Below are 20,543 nucleotides of genomic sequence, written 5' to 3' on the forward strand. Positions count from 1 at the left end.
CAGCAATTGTGTTATCATGGCACAGCTTATCATGTTGATTGTGACAACACTTATAATGTGTGCTGTACTGTTCTTTCCCAGCAGACATATATGTTACTGCTTTTGTATGGGGGTGGCACCTCTCAACTGTACACATTTGCAGAGACTGTGCTGATATTTGCTTTACATTTTGTTGCCATTTCCCATAATATCATGCCCCATCTTGTAGACTACAGGCATATTAGTACAGAGAATGGAGTCAGACTGTGTTGGCATACATGTGAGTTTCAGACTTCTTGCCCTTCAGAGCCTTACTGCAACTGCAGAACCTGCTGTGCTATCACTGTGTAAGTCTGTATGGGTGTGTGTCATAATTGTTGCCATTTGTGAGCCTGTGCCAGACATTTTTTACGGTTTTCTACAGCTGACTTGCTGGGTGAGTCTGTGTGGGTTGTGTAAGGGACTCCCACAGTGCCACCCATGCCTGTGGCCTATGACCCCCAGCTACCTGCCCCACCAGATATACTGCAGTGGTATTTCTCGCCTTGGGTACTACTGCATTGTGTGGTACTGGCAGTCTTGGCCAAACACTTCCTGGTGTCCTATATTGTTGTCACTTGTATGCTGCTATCCCAGTAGCCCACCCCAGTCCCTTGCATCCATGCTGCAATACCATAGGTATGGTAAGAAAACATAGTAATCCATGCAGTTATTGTTAAGAAAACACACTTACCTTGTGCCTGCAGCAGAGGTGAGGACTGTGCTTGAGGGCTGCATATGTTGGATGCATACAGTACATAGCCTATATAAGGTGGGTAACAGGTTGTGTAGTGTGTGTGTGTGGCATCCATTTTTCTATATGTGGGAGTTGGAGAGAGGTGTCAGTCCCTGGGCCCTTACAGTGTCAGTGTGTGTGCTATGCGTTGTCTCTTTGCCAAGGCCTGGGCATACTGGGCACACCTCCTTCTGCCTACAAGTGCAAGCTCAGGAGGTTCCTCCTCCAAGTCCCTCTGTGCCTGTGGGGACCTTGGCAATGGTGGGGGTCTGTGTGGCCCTTCCCCATGCTGATCCTGCTGCAGCTGGTTCCGCAGAATCATACTGTGAAGCATGGCACTTACAATGAACATATGGGCACATGTGGTTGGGGCATACTGCAGGGCTCCACCAGATATATCAAGGCAGCAGCACCATGACTTGAGCATCCCAAACACATGTTCTATAATGACCCTGGTTTGCGAGTGTGCCTCATTACGGCGTTCTTCAGTGTGTGTGTGTGTGTGTGTGTGTGCGCACTTCTGATGGGAGTCATTATCCACAGTTCCAGTGCATAGCCAGCATCCCTCACAAGATGGCCATACAGGATGTCGTCCCTGGCAAATGCCTGGTACAGCTGTGAGGCATGCCAGATGTGCGAGTCGTGATAATTACCAGGGCTGCCAGCACACACATTATACACTGGGCATCGCACACAGCCTGGCAGTTAGAGTGACAGCCCTTGCAGTTTATGCAGACCCTACCATGGTCACCAAGTAGTGCTTTGATTTGATATGGATGTACGTGCAGTCTATGGCACCCAATACCTCTGGGTAGTCTGCTACATGGTAGAAGAGATGCACAGTGCTGGCCCTCTCCTCAGGGGTGTGAGGGAAATAAATGTGCTCACCGGCATGCAGTAGCATGCATCCAAGAACTGGTGGAGTACTCTGAATGCAGATGCCTGTGAGACCCCCATGATATCCCCAATTGGTCTTTGGAAAGTACCTGTAGCTAGTATTCTTAAGGCTACACATACCTTAGTGTCAACTGGGATGGGCTCCCCTCTGTTGGCTCTTGATCCGAGGCAAGGCCGGCACAGCTCAATGATTTGCTGTAGTATGTCCCTGCCCACCCTATATTACTCTATTTCAAGCTCATTTAGCCCCTGGTAGGGTACCCTGGGTCTGAACACTCTCCTCCTCCTCCGCGGCCTGAGGTGGTTGTCAGCATTGTCCTCCTCCTCACCGCTCTCAGCCTCTTCCACATATTGGTGTATCAGAGCAATTGCAGCCCTTAACATTTTTGAGAGTTAAAATTCCCAGCAAGTGCTCACCTATGGTGCTAATTATTTATTTATTTATTTTATTTTACATTTGTTGACCGGGCTAGTCTAGCTGGAGAAATTTACATTTTCAGTAGCGGCCCGGGGAGAAAAACTCCACAGAGTAAGATACATACAGAAAAACTATCATACAAAAAATATAATAATAATAATAATAGAGTTAGTAATAGGGTTTGCAAAAAACAAAAACTAGTAAACCCTTCAATGTAAAGTACTACTACAGGAGTTAATTAGTATGACACACAATACAGTCTAAATCACATTTTACAAGTTGAAAAAAACTTATTAGATATAGTAAACAAAGGAATATAGGTAAGGAAAGTAGAGTGAAAAGAAAGTAGGGGAAAAGATAGGGATTAAATGTGGAGAAAAAAAGAGCAAGTAATGCCGATAACAGGTAGAGAAGTGGTGGGGGGAGAAGAGAAAGACAAATAGTGAGAAGAGCAACAAGGAGTAAGAGAGATAGTTTTATTTAGTTAGTAATAGTGAAAAGCTAATCAGGTTTACTACAAAAACAAAGCCAGTGATTTTGGAAATGCAGTTTAATATTTTGTTTGAAAAGAGGCAATGATGTAATCTTTGTTATGTTAGTAGGTAACAAATTCCATTTTGTCTCTACAGCATTAGTAAATAGAGAGTCACCAGCATTATTATTTGATTTTATTGAACTTGTCAGGAGTTTACTGGAAGAGCGGAGAGAGTTGAGATTTTTATAGGGGATTATGAGTTGCGAGAGTATTGGGGTATTATAACAGTTTATAGTGGTATCCTGTGAATGGTGCCTGTGGGATTGGCTGCCTGTGATATATTCCACCTGCCAACTACATAACTGAGGGGTTGTTTCCTTTAATTTTTTTTCTATTTCCTCCCAGTTTAAGTCCTGTTGCGCTCCGCACAAACCCGTTTAGCTAGTGGAAACAATGCTTAGTATCATTTGACCCTCCCCTGGCCGTGAACACGCTTATGAGTCACGCCCCACTGTTCAGCTAAGCTTAGCTCCACGCCTCCTGTTTGCGCGGAGCTCCAATGTGCTTACAGGAACCATGAAATCCCCCCTTTCATGTCTGATGCTCTCTATTCTTACTCGATTGTGCTATACCACCTACACAGTTAGGAGCAGTGTGGCATTTAGAAGAAGTTTGTGATTCAGGTACATTACCCTCCATTTGCATACCCCACTGCCTTAGCCCTTAGTTACTGCAACCAGTGTTCCTGTCAGTTTACATTCTGCATGCCATTGACTATAATGACCAAATGCAGATTTTTTAACTTCATCTACTTTTAATTTTATTTTTTCGGAACCCTCCATTTTGCACGGTGCTGTGCTTAACCGGCCGAAATTAGATAAAAAATATTTTTTTATATTTGGCAGTGCCAATGGCTATATATTTAGCCATTGGCATGCCTAATGTACTTAATACATGCTCTTCTATGAGCTGTCAGACCTCCGTTTTATTTGCAGAAACGTATTCGGCTACTAGTCAAATACATTTCTGCAACTAACACTGTCCCTGCATGGAGACCTGCCTGCTTGCAGAATCTCTATTTTACCTCATTTGCATTGTTTTCACCTGCAAATGAGGTAATTAGCATTCAGTACGGATCTCCATGCAGGAACAGTGTAGGCAGGCTTGTGCAGATCAGGAACTGGTGTTCTTGGATCGCTCGTCGGCCATCTTCCATGCAGTAACTGCTACACTGTTCCTGCATGTAGATTTTTCTTTAATGAATCCCGGGGAGAGTGAATCACTGCTTCTTTACTTCATGATTTTCATTTAGTCATGATCTGGTCAAATAAGGTTTCAGTCAAATGTGTTAATTCAGTTGAGATTCAGCAAAACGTGATTCAGTCAAAACAACCACTACAAAAAGATCAGGGATGTGGGTCACTGTCCACATATCGTGGGGTGCAGCCCTGCCTGCAGCAACAGTTTAACTACATTTACATTTAACATGCCAAAGTCAGACAGGAAAATGGGAACCTATGATCACTACACTGGTAGTCAGTAAAATTAATTTTGATGCTTCAATGCAAATCTGAAAAGTGCAGCATTTCAGAACTGTAGCAGAGGTCACACTGGTTAGAAGTATCAAGACCCATTATTTTCAGTCCCTAGTAGTATGTTATATATTGCAGTAGCATTGAAACTAAATTAAACACTAGTTAATGACCTCCACTTACAGTAAGAAGAAATGAACTCCTGTAAGAAAAAAAAGTTAGCCATCTTGCAGGGAAGATCACATTAACCCACAGAACACATCAGTGAGCAGACTCAGAGTAGATCAACTACAACAGGACAGCAACGTGTCGCATGCTTGACAACCAGATATTCTACATCACAGGACAGCAACGTGTCGCATGCTTGACAACCAGATATTCTACATCACAGGACAGCAACGTGTCGCATGCTTGACAACCAGATATTCTACATCACAGGACGGGAACGTGTTGCATGCTTGACAACCAGATATTCTACATCACAGGACGGGAACGTGTTGCATGCTTGACGACCAGATATTCTACATCACAGGACGGGAACGTGTTGCATGCTTGACAACCAGATATTCTACATCACAGGACGGGAACGTGTTGCATGCTTGACAACCAGATATTCTACATCACAATAACTAAAGAAATGAGACTTCAGCAAGACTGTCTGATAATCTGTAGTCACCACACTCATTAATTTTCATAGATGGAAGGACTTCAAAAAAGACAGTACTTCATCTTCCACCTCTGGGCTATACACCACAAAAAAGCATTTTTTCAGTTGACCATAAAATGAAACCCACATAAAATGAGTGAGACCAGATATGAAAGCTAACGGCTTACTGTGTCAACTACTACATAAAAATTAAACAATTAAAAGGATAAACGTTTTACTAGAAAACTAAAATGTGAACTGTAATTCAGAAGGACTGAACAACAGTGCAGAGAGTAATCTTGGAATGGCATGCTTGTCCAATCAACTGCATAACATCTCCACAGCCACCATATCAGAGTAGAGAGAAATTGCTCACCACTAGCACAGAGTACCCAGTGATTCCACTTAATCTGTACTGCTACATTATGCTTCAGTACACTGTAGCATACTCAGACTCTGAACAGTCGAATAAATAAAATAAAATAAAGGGGGGAGGAATGCTTTATCTTCCTCCCAAGAAACAAATCCTGGTACATTACTGACACACTATCATAGCCAAAGACCACATGGGAAGGGATCATGCATGTAAAGTCCCCGAATTCCAAACATGAAGAACAGACTAGCATGATTAATGGTCTCTGAAGCTGTAGGAAGTTTTGAAAAGTAATTCACAGCAGAAGGCTGGTGAATAGGTACAGTGTTTATAACCCCATAAAAAGTAGGCAGAATCTGGAGTAACTGAAAAGGCAATGAAAAGTGGACACACATTAAACAAATGGTAATTTTTTAAGGGTTTGTGTTTCTTCTAAAGTCACACAGACTTAAGCCTGTTAGGCATGCTAATTTACATTCCAGTTTTCTTTCATTTATCAAGCTCTTGACATCAGTTAAAGGCACGTTAAAAGATTTGTGCCAGGGTTGACAGTTAAAGGCACATTAAAAGATTTGTGCCAGGGTTGAGAGTTAAAAGTCAAACCCAAATAACTTGAAAACTAGGACCAGATAACTACACAAGTCACCTCACCTCTCCTACCTGCTTGTCACCAAAGATATAAAGCAGATTTGTGGCTTATATAACTTCACCAATTTGTTTTACACCCCACACTCACTTTTAAGTTAGAAAGTAGTACTCTTGTCAGATGATCTCATCCAACTGCTTTTTAGCCCAATCTAACATGGAGTACAAGGCAATGCTTTGTTTCAGAACATGCTGACAGATGCTACAGGAGGATTTCTGACCAAGCAAATACTTAACGAGCTTTGTAAACAAAACAGCATACAATACCTTCCCCATTGTTCTGTAAACCTGTAGACACTCTTCTGCCTTTTTCTGTCTTATGTTGCTTTACTGTAAACTCGCTATCCGATTGGTTAATTCCACTGGATGTGTTAATGTCTTGTTTTAATCCTGCAAGTGATTCAGAATCATCAAATGAACTAACTTTTCTCCTTCTGGGTATTTTTGCACTTAAGCTGTCCTTTTGTTCAGACTCTCTCTTCTTATTTTCAGTCCTTGGAGGACTCTCTGAATGGAAACTGCTCCCTGGGCAGACCCTATCATGCTTTGGTCCTTTCCTTTTAGATTGCAATGAATCTTTTTTTACTGTGGCTTGCTGTTCCCTTGTCTTTGCCTTCTCGTGTAACTTCTGCAGCAAGATCTGTGATCGTTCTGAAGCTGTACTGTAATTTTCTTCATCTCCCAAATACCTACAGTTAACCAAACAGAAAATTTGTGAGAAAATAAAAAACATGTGTGACCAAGTACAGAAAAGGGTTAATAACACTTCACTGAAGACAGTTCCATTGCTTCCTCTTCCCCAAGATGTTACTGGATTAAACATTCTCCAAGACGAAATATGCTACACTAAAAATCAGTAATATTCTAGCAAACGAGTTTACAGCACAATGCATCCACAAGCATCTCTCTCAACTCTGAATGCTATCAAAGACCAAAAACTACTTCCAACTGACAACATATCTGGATGTTTAAACAATTTGAGGAAAGGAAAGGTATGTTAACATACAGGCACATAATTTGTTCCCGATCTATGGAGCACTGCACTGGTGATACCCATCTGTAAGGTTGGCTCTATCACAGACCCCAGTAATTACGGACACATCAGCCTTATGAGTCTTACCTGTAAGGATATAAACATATAACTGGCCTCATCAATCATGATATACAAAAATCTTATTAGGCTAGACCTTCAACAATTCTGCTTTGTCAGAGGGAGATCCTGGCTATTAGATCTAGTTAACATTTTCAAGATGGTCACATAGGATGTTGACAACAGTCATGTTGTTCACACACACAACATGTCTTGACCTAGCCAAAGCATTTGATACCATATTCCATGCAGGAAGCACACTTAAACAGATTATGTGGCAAGATGGATAGCAAACTAGGCAAAAGGTAGAACCCACATAGTTCATGTGGCAGGTGCCGCCTCATCTGAAAGTATAAAGGTAACTAGCAGAGTCCTCCAGGGCTCTGAAATAGGACACCTCCTTTTTGGCACTTCTATTACCTGTAAACTGCCATTGGAAATTAGGTCTCTCAAAAAACTGAAAATTTAAAACAGTCACCAAAGAATGCCTGAAAAGTCACTGGTCTTGCCACTGTACCCAACCACCTTAATATATCTGCCTTTCTTAGTATAGCTTACGGACTACCCTCTTCTGTCTTCAGTTCTTTTGTTTGCTCATTTTATTTCTATACTTAAATTATATTAAATGGCAACTTCACTCTGTAATTAACTTTTATACATACATACATACACACATACAAATGTTTCAAGCAAGGGCATCAATGCCCTTCTAGCTTGCCAATATACCAAAACACTTGTTCCCATATTCCACATGTCCAGACTGCTCTTAAAAATATCTAAACTAGTACTCGCTTTAATGTAATTTGGTAGTCTGTTCCAAGCATCAACTACTCTGTCAGAGAACCAGTTAGTACACCTCATTCCTATAGAATCTTCTACATAGGTTACCTGATGATTCTCTAGTACTTTTTGATAACCCAAAACATTCCCAGAGGGAGTTGTCCCTAAATGCCCTATATACCCGAATAAGATCTCTTCTTAAACATCTCTTAACAGACACTGTACAAGTTCAGACATTTTAGTCTTTCATAATAACTTCGATTTTCCCATCCATGGGTGCCCATGGTATATTTTCGCTGTACTCTTTCCAGTTTATTCATGCTTGTGTTCTTATAGGGTTTCCATATTGTTATTCCATACTCAAGTTTGGGTCTAATGTAACTAACAAACAATGACTTCATTATGTTTGATTTCCTAGACTTTATAAATATTTTTATACAACCTATAGTTCTATAACTATCATTAACCAATTAGCGGATATGATTAGAAAAACTCATAGCTGAATCTACCCATATAGCCAGGTCCTTAAATGAGTCTACAGTTGCAATCACTGTATGCTGTATATTCACATTTCAGTTTATGTCTCCCAAATCTCATATGCTTAGTTTATGATGTATTTATCAACACATTATTCTCCTGTGCCCAAATAGTCAATTTAATCAAATTATTTTGCAAACATGCCTTATCTGTCACACTTGTAATCAGGTTATCCAATTTCAGATCATCAGCATATCGACTGTAGAACACGTCAGATGAAAAAGTTAGGTCTGAAAGATACAGTTTAAACAAGTAAGGGTCTAGGACAGAGCCCTGTGGGACACCTTGACTGTAACCAAGGATTTCACCTGTCCAGTTGGTGTGTGATACTTGCCATGGCCTATTTGTAAGCCATGCAGCTATCCATCTTATCAACAGTACATCAATACCTGGTTGTACTAACTTATTGATCAGTGTTTTGTGTATGACCCTGTCAAATGCTGAAGTTAAATCTACATAAATCACATCACAATTTTCCATTCATAGTTGTTATTATATTGTTATAGAACATCATGTAACAGGTAGTAATAGATCTATTTTCAACATATGCTTGCTGATATATAGTTTATGATTTGATTGTTGCGATTTGAAATGTTCTTAATAATTTTTTTAAATTGTATTACTTATTGCAAATCTGTGGAGCTTTTCTCCCTGGGCCTTAGCCAGGGTTGCCAGATGTCCCTATTTGGGTGGGACTGTCCCGAGATCAGCAGCCTGATCCAGAGTCCCGCCATGCCGGTTTAAATCCCGGCCAACCTCCGCTTTGTTTGTGTTTTTTTTTTTTTTTTTGATTGTCCCGTATACCTGGCATACGGGCCAATCAAAAATTGCTAAACACGGAGCTTCTTGTGTTCGCATTAAACACAGAAGCTCCGTGTTGCAATTTTGATTGGCCCATATGCCGGTATACCGGCCAATCAAAAATCGCTAAACACGGAGCTACTTGTGTTGAATGCGGAACTGCAATGCATTAAACACGAGAAGCACCGTGTTTAGTGCAGAGCTACTGAGCTACTGTTCTTTAATGTGGAGAGCTTTTGCCGTGAAAGACCTTTTTTTTTTTGTCCCTACCTGGGGCGGCTGGAAATCTGGCAACCCTGGCCTCAGCTGAAAAAGGGCGATCATCTCAGTTGGATAAACCTGGTCAACAAATGAGAAATAAAATAAATAAATAGTTAATTTGAAGGTGGTTATGAATTTGTTGTCATTGCCAAGGCCCTTCTCTGACACCTGTTACATTAAACAACCTTACCTTAACTAATACCTGGTACACTGAAAATGGTTTTATATAACATGCAGAAAAGGTAGTATCATTTCATCTAACAAATAACTCTCAAACCTCAACATACAGCAAAGACAATAAAATAATTCACAAATTGACCAAACTCTATCTACACCTACTCCATAAACTCACTTGCAGTGGTGAAATACATCCTAATCCAGGACCCAAAACATCAATCAGCCCAAACTTAATCAGCTAAATCCCCTACACCACAGACCTACCTCAGCTCTCCTCTTCTTAAACATTAATGTAAGAAGTATACTTAACAAAATTCATGACCTTCATGCCTTACTAGCTCTATACAAACAAGATATTGCTGTCTGAAAAATGGCTCAAACCACATCATCACAATGAGATTACTGCCCCGGGTTACAACATTATCCGAAGACACAGATCAGAAAAAAAGGGCAGAGGTGTTGCAATATTACTCAAATATCATCTTGCTTTAGAACAACTAGATTACAATACTTATGAATTCAAAGATGTAGAACTAATCCTTGCCAAATTAAAAATAAGTTCCAACAAACATAATTATTGCAGGTGGCTATATACCACCAGGCAATAACATCACTGTAATGGAAAGCCTGCTTAATTGGACCTCCAACTCCCTTCCACATGAAACCATGCTATTAGGAGACTTCAGTATTGACTGGCTTTACTGCTCCAGCCATAACCCCTCAGCCTTCATAAACCTCCACAGGTTTACCCAAACTATAACCACCCCCATTCAAATTGACAACACTTCCAAACGCCAGTCCATATTAGACTGGATCCTGGTATCTGACCCTGCTCTTGCACAGCAATCTGGTTGTATTCCAGATACCCTAAGTGACCATCATCCAACCTACCTAATTAGGAACAGATCCCAAACCATCATCCAACCTACCTAATTAGGAACAGATCCCAAACCATCAACCAACCTATCCTCAGAGTAGTTAGAAACAAAAAAACTTTATAGCTACTGATCTCATCAAGCTGTAACTGGACACCCCCTAAAACATCTACCTCTAGACAATGCCGTCGAGTACTTTAGCACAACCTTCATAAAAATTTTAAACCATCATGCACCCCCTAGAACAATTAGAATAAAAAGTAACTATGCCCCATGGCTAAGAAAAGATACTAAAACTATAATGAAAGAAAGGGACAAGGCCATGATTCAACATCAGAAAAACAAAACCACTACTTTGAGACAAAACTATGTAGAGCTCCTTAAAGCCAAAAAACAAATCAAACTAGACAAATCCAGCTACTATACAAGCATGCAAGAAAAATATGCTCACAACCCACAAAAATTCTGGGCCTCAATAAATGGTATACTGCATCCAGTAAAGTCCATGACTCCAACCCCTGTGCTTCCAAAAAACCATGAAAACATTCCTACTCAGTTTAACAAATTATTTACCGAAACAGTCCAGACCCTTGCCAATGCCCAAAATAGTACTAGCAGCCCCACACCAATAACTACCCCAACCCACCCTAATATACAAAACAATAGCCCCAATTTTCACCTCCACTCTGTATCCACCAAATCAATATCTAAACTCCTTGGTAAACTTAAACCAACCACTCTAGCAGCTGATAAGCTGCCAGCAGACTTCCTTCGGATCACAGCTGAAGCTATAGCCTATCCTGTCTCTATTCTCATAAACAGATCTCTCTCAGAATGCAAAGTTCCCACCTCATGAAAAACATCATATACAATTCCACCGCACAAAGGAGGCAACTCAGAGCTCGCCAACTATTGCCCAATAGCAAACCTATCACCTTTATCCAAAATATTAGAAAGAGCTGTTCATAATCAACTAATACAGTACCTCCAGAATAACAACCTACTCTCCATACCCCAGCATGGCTTTAGACCTTCCCATAGCACCAAGACAACACTACTATCATTCACCAACATAGTTTAACAACCACAGAAACAAGTGTCTATTTGTTTCTTCCATATTCTTAGACCCATCAAAAGCCTTTGATATGGTAAACCACAGTCTGCTTCTTGATACCCTATCCACCCTAAATACAAGTCCCTCCTTTATATCATGGTTCAACAGCTACTTCTCTGCCCTTCAGCAAGCAGTCCTATGGCAGGACCAATTGTCCCCCCTTTTACCAGTAACCATAGGAGTCCCTCAAGGATCCATCCTTGACCCATTGCTGTTCTCTCTATTTACAAATCAGATCTCTTCATCCTCTCCCACTGCCTCGATAATATAATATGCAGATGACACTATCCTCATATGTGCCGCCCCTACCCTTAGTGAACTGCAAACCCTTGCCCAAAATAACTTTACCCTAGCTGAAACTTGGTTCACTAACATCAAACTTCTTCTTAATCCCAAAAAAAACAAAACAAATTCTTTTCAGTCCTGGCAAAGCTCCTCCCCTAAATAATAATTTCACCATTTGCTCCAAAAAAAACATTCAAATCAATCCAACCACACACACTAAACTGCTAGGTGTAGAAATAGACAATAACCTGAGGTTCGACATCCACATAGCACAAACCATTAAGAAAGTTAATAATAAACTTGGTCTCCTCTACAGGAACAGTTTATGACAAAACGCACAAAAGTAACCATCGCAAGGACCCATCTTCTATCCACCCTCCTCTATGCCTCTCCCATCTTGACCAATCTCCACCAAAGTGATCTAAATAAAATGGAATCTTGCTACAACATTGCCAAGTTTGCTACTGAAGCCTCATATAGATCCCACCAGTCTATCCCTTAATCAACTCAACTGGTTTTAGATGCCTCATATACTTCTACTCAATCAACTCTCTATAGCACACAAACTCTACCTTCCTGAGATAACTCCAGCATTTCAACACCTAATTCAGCCCCACATTCCCTCTAGACACTTAAGATCTAGTAACCAGAACCTCATAACTCTCATCAAACATAAAAACTAAGCTAGTAAGTCCCTCTTTGCCAACACCAATGCCAAAAACTTGGAACACTCTACCAAGCCAAATAACTTCTACCACCTCCTTTAGTCAATTCAAAAAACTCCTGAAAAACCCACTAAGTTAACTGGCTATGCTCATGCAGTTACTCACCAGGCTAATCCATACCAAAAGAATTTGTCAGGGTACAGCTATGTATAAACAGTTTCTCCCCTGAAAGCTTCCAAACCCGTATACATTTACCTTATAAAACTTATAACTGCAAAATAAAAAAATGTACCTCTGATTGCCTACTGTAAGAAATGTTGATCACTAGCATGATGTCCTGTTGTGTGTATATATGCTATATGTATGTTTGTTAATCACCAGCATGTTGTCCTGATGTGTGTACACACCTTCTACTGTATTGTAATGTGAAGCTTTTCTCCCCGGGCCTCCGCTGAAATTGGACCTGTCTCCAGTCGGACTTTCCCAGTAAAAAATTGTAAAATAAAATAAATATATACTGACCTTGAGTAGCATCTTACCCTCACCAAGAATGATGCCACAGTATGATGACAAGATTATCAATTTCAACAATTGGCTTAAGTATTGGTGTCATTCAAAGGGGAACCAATGCCTGCCAGCCTGGGATGACATGCTCGACAAGCCACAATGCCTGGTCTTTTGGATATTGGCAAAGGCTCTTGCTACCCCCATAGTGCCTTTTTTAGGCAAGGCTCAACAGACAAACCCACCTCCATAGGTATCACAAGGGATAAGAAACTAACAGTAGAAGGCAAAACCTCAAGATGCATGCACTCGAAACTCTCCTTAGCATGGAGAACATTGATATCTGTGCAGTAACAGAAACCTGGTTCAAGGCTCTCGAGAGCAACCCAGCATTACCAGGTTATACCTCATACCATGCAAACTTGGACCAAAACACAAAAAGGGGGGAGTATCAATATTCACAAAAATATACCACACCCTCAGGTTGGTGGCACAACACGAGCATCAGAGACTATCCATGTGCAACTAACAGTGGGTAAAACTGCCTTCCAGTTTATAGCCTGCTACAGACCACCCTCCCAAACCCAGGAACCCCACTCGGCCTTCCTGAGAACACTGGAAAATATGAAGGTCTCTCCAAACACCATTATATTGGGAGACTTCAACTACCCAACCATAGACTGGGAGTATTACTCTAGCTCCAACACCCTAGCCCAAAAGTTCCTAGAATTTATAAACTCAAATGCTATGGAACAACTTGTTACCACTCCCACAAGAGGGGAAACATACTGGACCTGATCATCACCAACATGGGGACTCTATGCTCCAGACCAGAAGTGCATCCCTCACTGGTAAGATGAGACCATAAACTAATCTCACTGGATATTCACATCCCGACCCCACCCCATGCCCAGAAAAACACAGTGAAAAACTTCTCTAAAGCAAATTTCACACTCTTCAAAACCGAGGTGGAATCCTTCAAAGCCCCCGGGCCTGTGGATAATACGGCCCAGACCACAAAATCCTTTATAAACGCATTCTATGAACACCTTCAGGAATACATGGATCATGCAATCCCAAATAAAACCAAGACCCAATCCTCCAAAGGCAGACGTCCTGTCTGGTGGACCCCAGCCATAAACAAACTATACAATAGAAGGAGGAAGCTACTACATGACAGAGCAAAATCCCAAAAAGGGAAGGCATCTCTGATCAGTATTAGCAAAAAACTACGGGCACTCATAAAATCGTCTAAGGCCAGCTTCGAGAGAAAAATTGCACAGGACACTAAGGATAATCACAAGGCTTTCTTTAGTTATGTTAGGAACCTGGGTGGGAATTCCCAGATATGCTCAGAATTAGTCCAAAATGACAAAAAATACACCAAACCCACAGACATTGACAACATCCTAGCTGACAGGTTCAACGGATCCTGGAAACTATCGCCCCATAAGTCTCACTGGCTTGGTCTGCAAAGCTATGGAAAGGATCATCATGGACCTTATAAATAAAGATATTGGGGACCTACAGACACTGGATCCTACCCAGTTCGGCTTTGTTAAGGGCAGATCCTGCCTCTTAAACCTGGTCGATTTCTTTGAAACAGTCACCAAGGCCATTGACAAGGGGAAGGTGGTCCACACAGCCTACCTGGACCTCGCAAAGCCCTTTGATACCAATACCCACTCATTATTATAAGATAAGCAGCAGCTTAATAAATATAAACTATGTCACTCTAGAGGACTTTGCAAACTGGCTCAAGGACAGAACCCATATATGGTTAAATAGCTGGAGCATGTCATACCAAACCAGTTACAAGTGGCGTCCCACAAGGCTCAGTCTTGGGACCCTTGTGTTCGGTATATATTTCGGAGGTACAGGCCAACATGGAAGGACTGTGGCTGACCAAGTTCAGATGACTGCAAACTGGGCGCCATAATAGACTCTCCAGCCGACACAAGCATCCTCCAAAAGGGCCTCATAGAAACAGACAACTGGTGCCAGAGCCATGGCCTCAAGCTAAATGCCAAAAAGTGTATAGTCATCCCCTTTGGCAAAAACAAAGTGCCCACAAATTACCACATAGGTGGTAATCCATTAAGTACAGAAGAAGTAATTAGGGACCTGGGGACCCAAGTTGATAGCAATCTCTCATTTGACAACCCAAAGTGGTTAGAAAAACATTTTATATAGCCCACCTAATCATGAAGGGATTCACATCTAGATCAAGGGAGGTCATCGTGCCTCTTTACTCATCCCTCATTAGGGCCATAATTGAGTATAATGCCCTGATGTACCTTACCAGACACCTGCAGCAACTGGAAAGACCCCAAAAGTACCTCAGCAAGAGGATTAAGGCTCAAACAGATGCCGTATGCTGCCAGTTAAAGAAACTCCAGCTCTACTCAGTGGCATACCGCCTGCTGAGAGGCGTCTGTGCCTGACGCGAGCAAAGCCATGTCCAACGAATTAATGGACATGCTGCACCTCAGAAAATCCCATCCCATCGAAGCCACGCCGCGAGGGACTTAAACCTCAGCACTGAAATAAATAGGACATGCTGGAGGGGCAGATTCATAACCCAGAGGCTCCCTTCACTCTGGAATAAAATCCCAGTCCAGGTTAGGCAGAGTCCCTCATTGACTCTCTTCAAGAGGAATCTTGATGAGTGGATGGGAGATCGTAGGTTTACCCCGGGTATCACTTCTGTGTCACTGTTAGACAGAGGCACAGTATACTAACCTCGAAAAGGGCATAGCAAAATAAATTTAAAATGGGTGGCGAAAGCCAAACACATTCTGGCTAGGCTTATAAATGCCCCAGGGCAGATAGCCTAGTATGAACCTATAAAATAATACTCCACTACTAAACTTAAACGTAGTCAGGGACCTTGGTATCTGGATTAATAGTTCCCCCTCCTGCAATCATCACGTGGTAATTGTAGTCAGGAACTCTTCTACTTAACACAACTAACAACCAAGGGTATGTCAAAATATAAAGATGGGATCTCTCCCTAACATAAGTAATATTAAATAAATTATCCTTCAGGTCCTTTCCGCAGTTGCTATATTTGCTATGCCGTTTCACGGTATGCCAGCTAGCTTGTTTGTTTTTAAAGTTATGACTTATAAGCCAAAGTAAATGCCGAAAGGGACCCTTTACAATGAACTAAAATTTACCAGCTCATCCCATGCTTCTTAGCTGCAAACACCACAACTATCAATGCAGAGTCAGAAATTGACTGTCAGGCCTTGGTGTGAAGACCAGAAAGATATTCAACACCATCAACCACGTAACATTTAGAAAATATAGTGTCTAACCAGTTATGCGGACTCTACAGCAAACACACAACATACATCAATAGAAGGAAAGGTGAGACGCTGTGCATGTTACATGAACTCCTGTAAGAACACACATGAAAGAATTACGTATGCACGTTATCTCACCTATTTACGCAAAACAACGCCATAAGAACGAGTTAAACCCACTAAGAGCACTTCAATTATTTTCTTTCCGAACCAGCAAGGTCGCAGCTAGATTCCCTCGGCTGAAGGGAGTCTGTGACGTTACAGATGATGTCATGGGGCGGGCAAAGGGGCAGGGTTATATATTTGCGCCTGATTCAACCTTTCTAATGGTTGTGGCTAGATTCCCTTGACTGAAGGGACCTAGTTTCAGCCAAAGGAATTTTTTTGTATTATATTTCTCGATCCTTTACTTCTAAATAAAATATGAAGTAGAGCAGTTGTCAGGCCGTGAAATGGGAATGGAGCTTGATTATTGTCTTTTTCGGCAGGATTCAGAGCTCTCAATCACTCCTGCTAGCTAGGTACTACACTTGGAGATTACCGTCAAGGCCACTTTTCTTTAATTATTGTCATCATTTGTTGGGTGTGATTCACCACCTTTTCTCTAAAGTTCACTGTTTGTTTCGGGGGCGGGGGGTTAACCGGGACAGAGCTAAAATTTGAGTCAAAATCAATCATTCTTTAAAGACAAAACCTGCCTATACAGCTCAATCTCTTAGTATAGGAAATCTGGACAAAGCCTGACAAAATGCGGGGCAATGAAAGGACCAAAAATAGGGACATATTTTAACTATTGCCGTTGTAAACTTAGAAAGTTGCTAAAGTAAAAGGGTTTGTGTTTACATACGTTTTCTTAAGGCTTTGAAGTCTTAAATTTAATGTATGCCATTATTTGGCGACTGCAGTCCTCTTATTATCCAACTGATTATGAGGAGTAGACCACAAATATGAGACAAAAATCTGGACAGTTGAGAGGTATAATTTTGCCTGCTATAGCAAATGTTGGGAAATGTGTATCTTTATTTAAACTTAACTGTTTTTTCAGTGAAGAAAAAAGTGTATAAAATGCTTAGTTTGCTTAATTGTGTCTTGATTTTTGTTACCATGTATGTGTCATTCAAGTAATAAGACATGAATTTTGTTTTTAAATGAATCTGATGAAGCTCGCAGTTCAGCGAGTGAAAGCGCTTAACTTTTGGATAATAAATTCTTGATTTTATTCATCAGGTTTTTTCCGTTTTTGTTGTGACCGTTAGTGTCGTTGGCGTGTCAAGACACAGGGGATCAGCGTTTATTACATTTGGTTCTGTATGCTTCAAAGCAGGCTGCACACACTATCAGTTCTCTGCACTGCCCTTTGGCTTATCTACTGTGCCCAGGGTATTCACAAAGTGCCTAGCTCCAGTCATTGCATTTTGCAGGCAAATAAATATTCAAATATACCAATACCTCGACAATTGTCTATTTCAGGCAGAAAACCAGGACATACTTTTGAATCATCTGGCTTTTGTACAAAGGGTGCTAACTTGTCTGGGGTACACCATAAACGAAAAGAAATCACACCTGGTACCCTGTCAACAAATTATATTCCTGGGAGCAAGCTTCAATACAACTTCCCAGATGGCTTTCCTCACGCCAGAGAAACAAATTCATTTGACAACCCACTTCAAACAAGTGGCCACAAAAACTCTGCTATCTGCAAGGCAAATACTACAAGCCTTGGGGTTCATGGCCTCCTGTATTCTTCTAATTCCATATGCAAGACTGCATATGAGGAAACTACAATGGTCTCTACAAAGCCTGTGGTGTCAACATTCTCAGGATATAGAAACAATTATTCCTATCATTCCTTGTGTACATCTAGAGTTCCTTTGGTGGGCAGAGGCCTGCCACCAAAACAAGGGACTACCATTCACACTAACCCCTGCCACCCAAACCCTAACAACAGACGCATCAGACTATGCATGGGGGGGCACCTGGCAGGGAAGTGCATTCAGGACAAATGGAACCCAATTCAAATGCACCTTGACATCAATCATAAAGAAATGTTAGCTGTACAGAATGCCCGACAGCCTTCAAGGACCTCATTCTTCTAGGACAATTAATGGTAAAGACGGACAAACATTGTTATGTGGTACATAAACAAGCAGGGAGGTGCACATTCTTACCCCCTCTGCAGACTAGCCATGGCATTGTGGAATACAGCCTTGAGCTACCATCTACAAGCTCAATTCCTGCCAGGAAAACTAAATACACTGGCAGGCGGACTAAGCAGAAACCTCATGGACCCACATGAGTGGAAATTGGAACCAAGGATTTTCAACATGTTGACAAGCAAATAGAGGAGCCCAGATATAGACCTGTTTGCCTCCCCCCAGAACTATCAATTGGAAAAATTTTGCACAAGGACTCCCCCACAGACAAGCTTGGAAAGTGGATGGTCTGTCCTTCAGTTTATGCCTTTCCTCCTCTGCCTCTGCTCTCCAAAGTACTACTAAAGATCAAACAAGACAAACCAAGGATGATTTTGATAGCACCAGCCTGGCCACGCCAGCACTGGTACCCCCTCCTGCGCAGTGTGTCACTGTTGGCCCCAGGGCACCTTCCTCAGATTCCTACCCTGCTGTCTCAGCAGGAGAACCAGATTCTGCACCCTCAGCTTCAAACACTGAACCTAGCAGCCTGCCTAATTATGTAAGCTCTTCTTTACCATCCCTCAGTAAACCAGTGATGGATGTTATTTTAGAGACAAGGAGGCCTAGTTCTAGAAAATCTTATGCTGAAAAATGGAAAAGATTCTGTGCCTGGAACCAATCTCAAGGGATGAGCACAGCAGTGCGCAGTTTACCGCAGATTTTACAATACTTAACTGAGTTGCTTCACAAGGGCCTGTCTTTGTCCTCAATAAAAATTCACACCTCAGCCATTTCAGCTCATAACACAGAACCTCCCCTCTTCTGTCATCCACTGCTCAAGCAGTTCCTCAGAGGGGCCAAAAATTGAAGTCCACCCAGGACAGCTCCAACTCAAGCCTGGGACCTTAACTTTGTATTGGAAGAACTCACCATTCCTCCTTTCGAGCCAGCTGCTACTACAGATTTAAAATTCTTTTCTTGGAAAACAGCTTCCCTTTTAGCCATCACTTCAGCAAGAAGGATATCTGAATTAAGGCCTTTATGGCAGTGGAGCCTATCATCATCTTTCATGCGGACAGGGTGTCCCTCCGGACCAATCCCTCTTTCATGCCAAAGGTGGTATCCAGTGTGGCCTTTAATCAGTCCATTCATTTGCCGACCTTCTTTTCCAATCCACAGAACAAAGGGGAATGGATACTGCACTCCTTAGATGTGCACAGACAACTTGTATTCTACTTGGACAGGACTAAACCTCAAAGGAAATTTGAACAACTGCTGGTGGCAATTGCTGCAGGGACAGAGAGGAAGGCTATTTCAAAGCAAACCATTTCCAAATGGATAAGCCATTGCATTCATTTCTGCTATAAGCACCATGGAAAACCTGACCCACAGGGAATCAGACCCCACTCAATCAGGACTGCATCTACCTCTACAGCCTTTCTCAGAGGCGTACCTACCAGAGATATCCTAGAAACTGCTACCTGGAGTTCTGTACATACTTTCACCAAGCATTACCATTTGCCAATTTTCTCTAAATCCAGAGCTGGCTTTGCCACTGCAGTTTTGCAGGACCTTATAGCTGGTCCTAATGCTATCTAAAGTCCTCCTCCCATCCTTAGCTTTGGGAATCTACCCAAATGTAATGACTGCAACAGTGAAACACGAAGAACATAGTACATTTGTGTACACATCCCATAAATGTAGATGTTCGAGTGTATTCACTGTTGTAGCCTGGTCACCCTCCCTCCAACCCCCTGACTTTTTTTGGCTATACCTCTTCTCTCCTTTTCAATGCTTAAGCTTTTTGGTGTATTTGCTTTTTTGTTTGAGGTATAACCTTGTATATTTATAGCTGTAATTGCTTCCCCATTAGGGGGGCACCTGACATCTGGGGCAAGAAAAAAACGATGTAATGACGTTGGCTGCATGTTTTATACCCCTGACAACACAAAAGAAGAGACAGCAACCAACGTAGGACCCAAGACTTTGTTAATCAGGCCGAATGAGGGCTACTGCAAGCAGATAACCCAAATGTAATGACTGCAACAGTGAATACACTCGAACATCTACATTTATGGTAAGTGTACACAACTGTACTTTCTCTAGTGTTTATGGCCTCTCTTGTCTAACTACTGCAAACCACAATACTGTTTGACCAATAACAGCCAACGTACCTGATCCAAAGATCCTGTACTTCATTCTTGCCTAAAGAGAACAACATGCCAGAATCTACCTGTTTCAGCCACCATCCTTTACACAAAGCTTTATAAA

At 41.6% G+C, this 20,543-nt stretch overlaps 1 protein-coding gene across 1 annotated transcript in view; it reads right to left on the reverse strand.

Moving 5' to 3' along the window:
* DDX51 (DEAD-box helicase 51) overlaps positions 1 to 16,386 on the reverse strand; it is a 523,171-nt gene extending 506,785 nt beyond the window's left edge. The window contains exons 1-2 of the mRNA XM_044068677.1: positions 16,276 to 16,386; positions 6,008 to 6,429 (exon numbers count right to left, since the gene is read on the reverse strand). Coding sequence (XP_043924612.1) covers positions 6,008 to 6,429; positions 16,276 to 16,298 — 445 coding nt within the window. The 5' untranslated portion in view covers positions 16,299 to 16,386. The remainder of the gene's footprint in view (positions 1 to 6,007; positions 6,430 to 16,275) is intronic.
* Between the last annotated feature and the right edge of the window lie 4,157 nt (positions 16,387 to 20,543).

This window comes from Protopterus annectens, chromosome 4.part0, assembly GCF_019279795.1.
Source record: "Protopterus annectens isolate FY-2018-M chromosome 4.part0, PAN1.0, whole genome shotgun sequence".
Taxonomy (NCBI): domain Eukaryota; kingdom Metazoa; phylum Chordata; order Ceratodontiformes; family Protopteridae; genus Protopterus; species Protopterus annectens.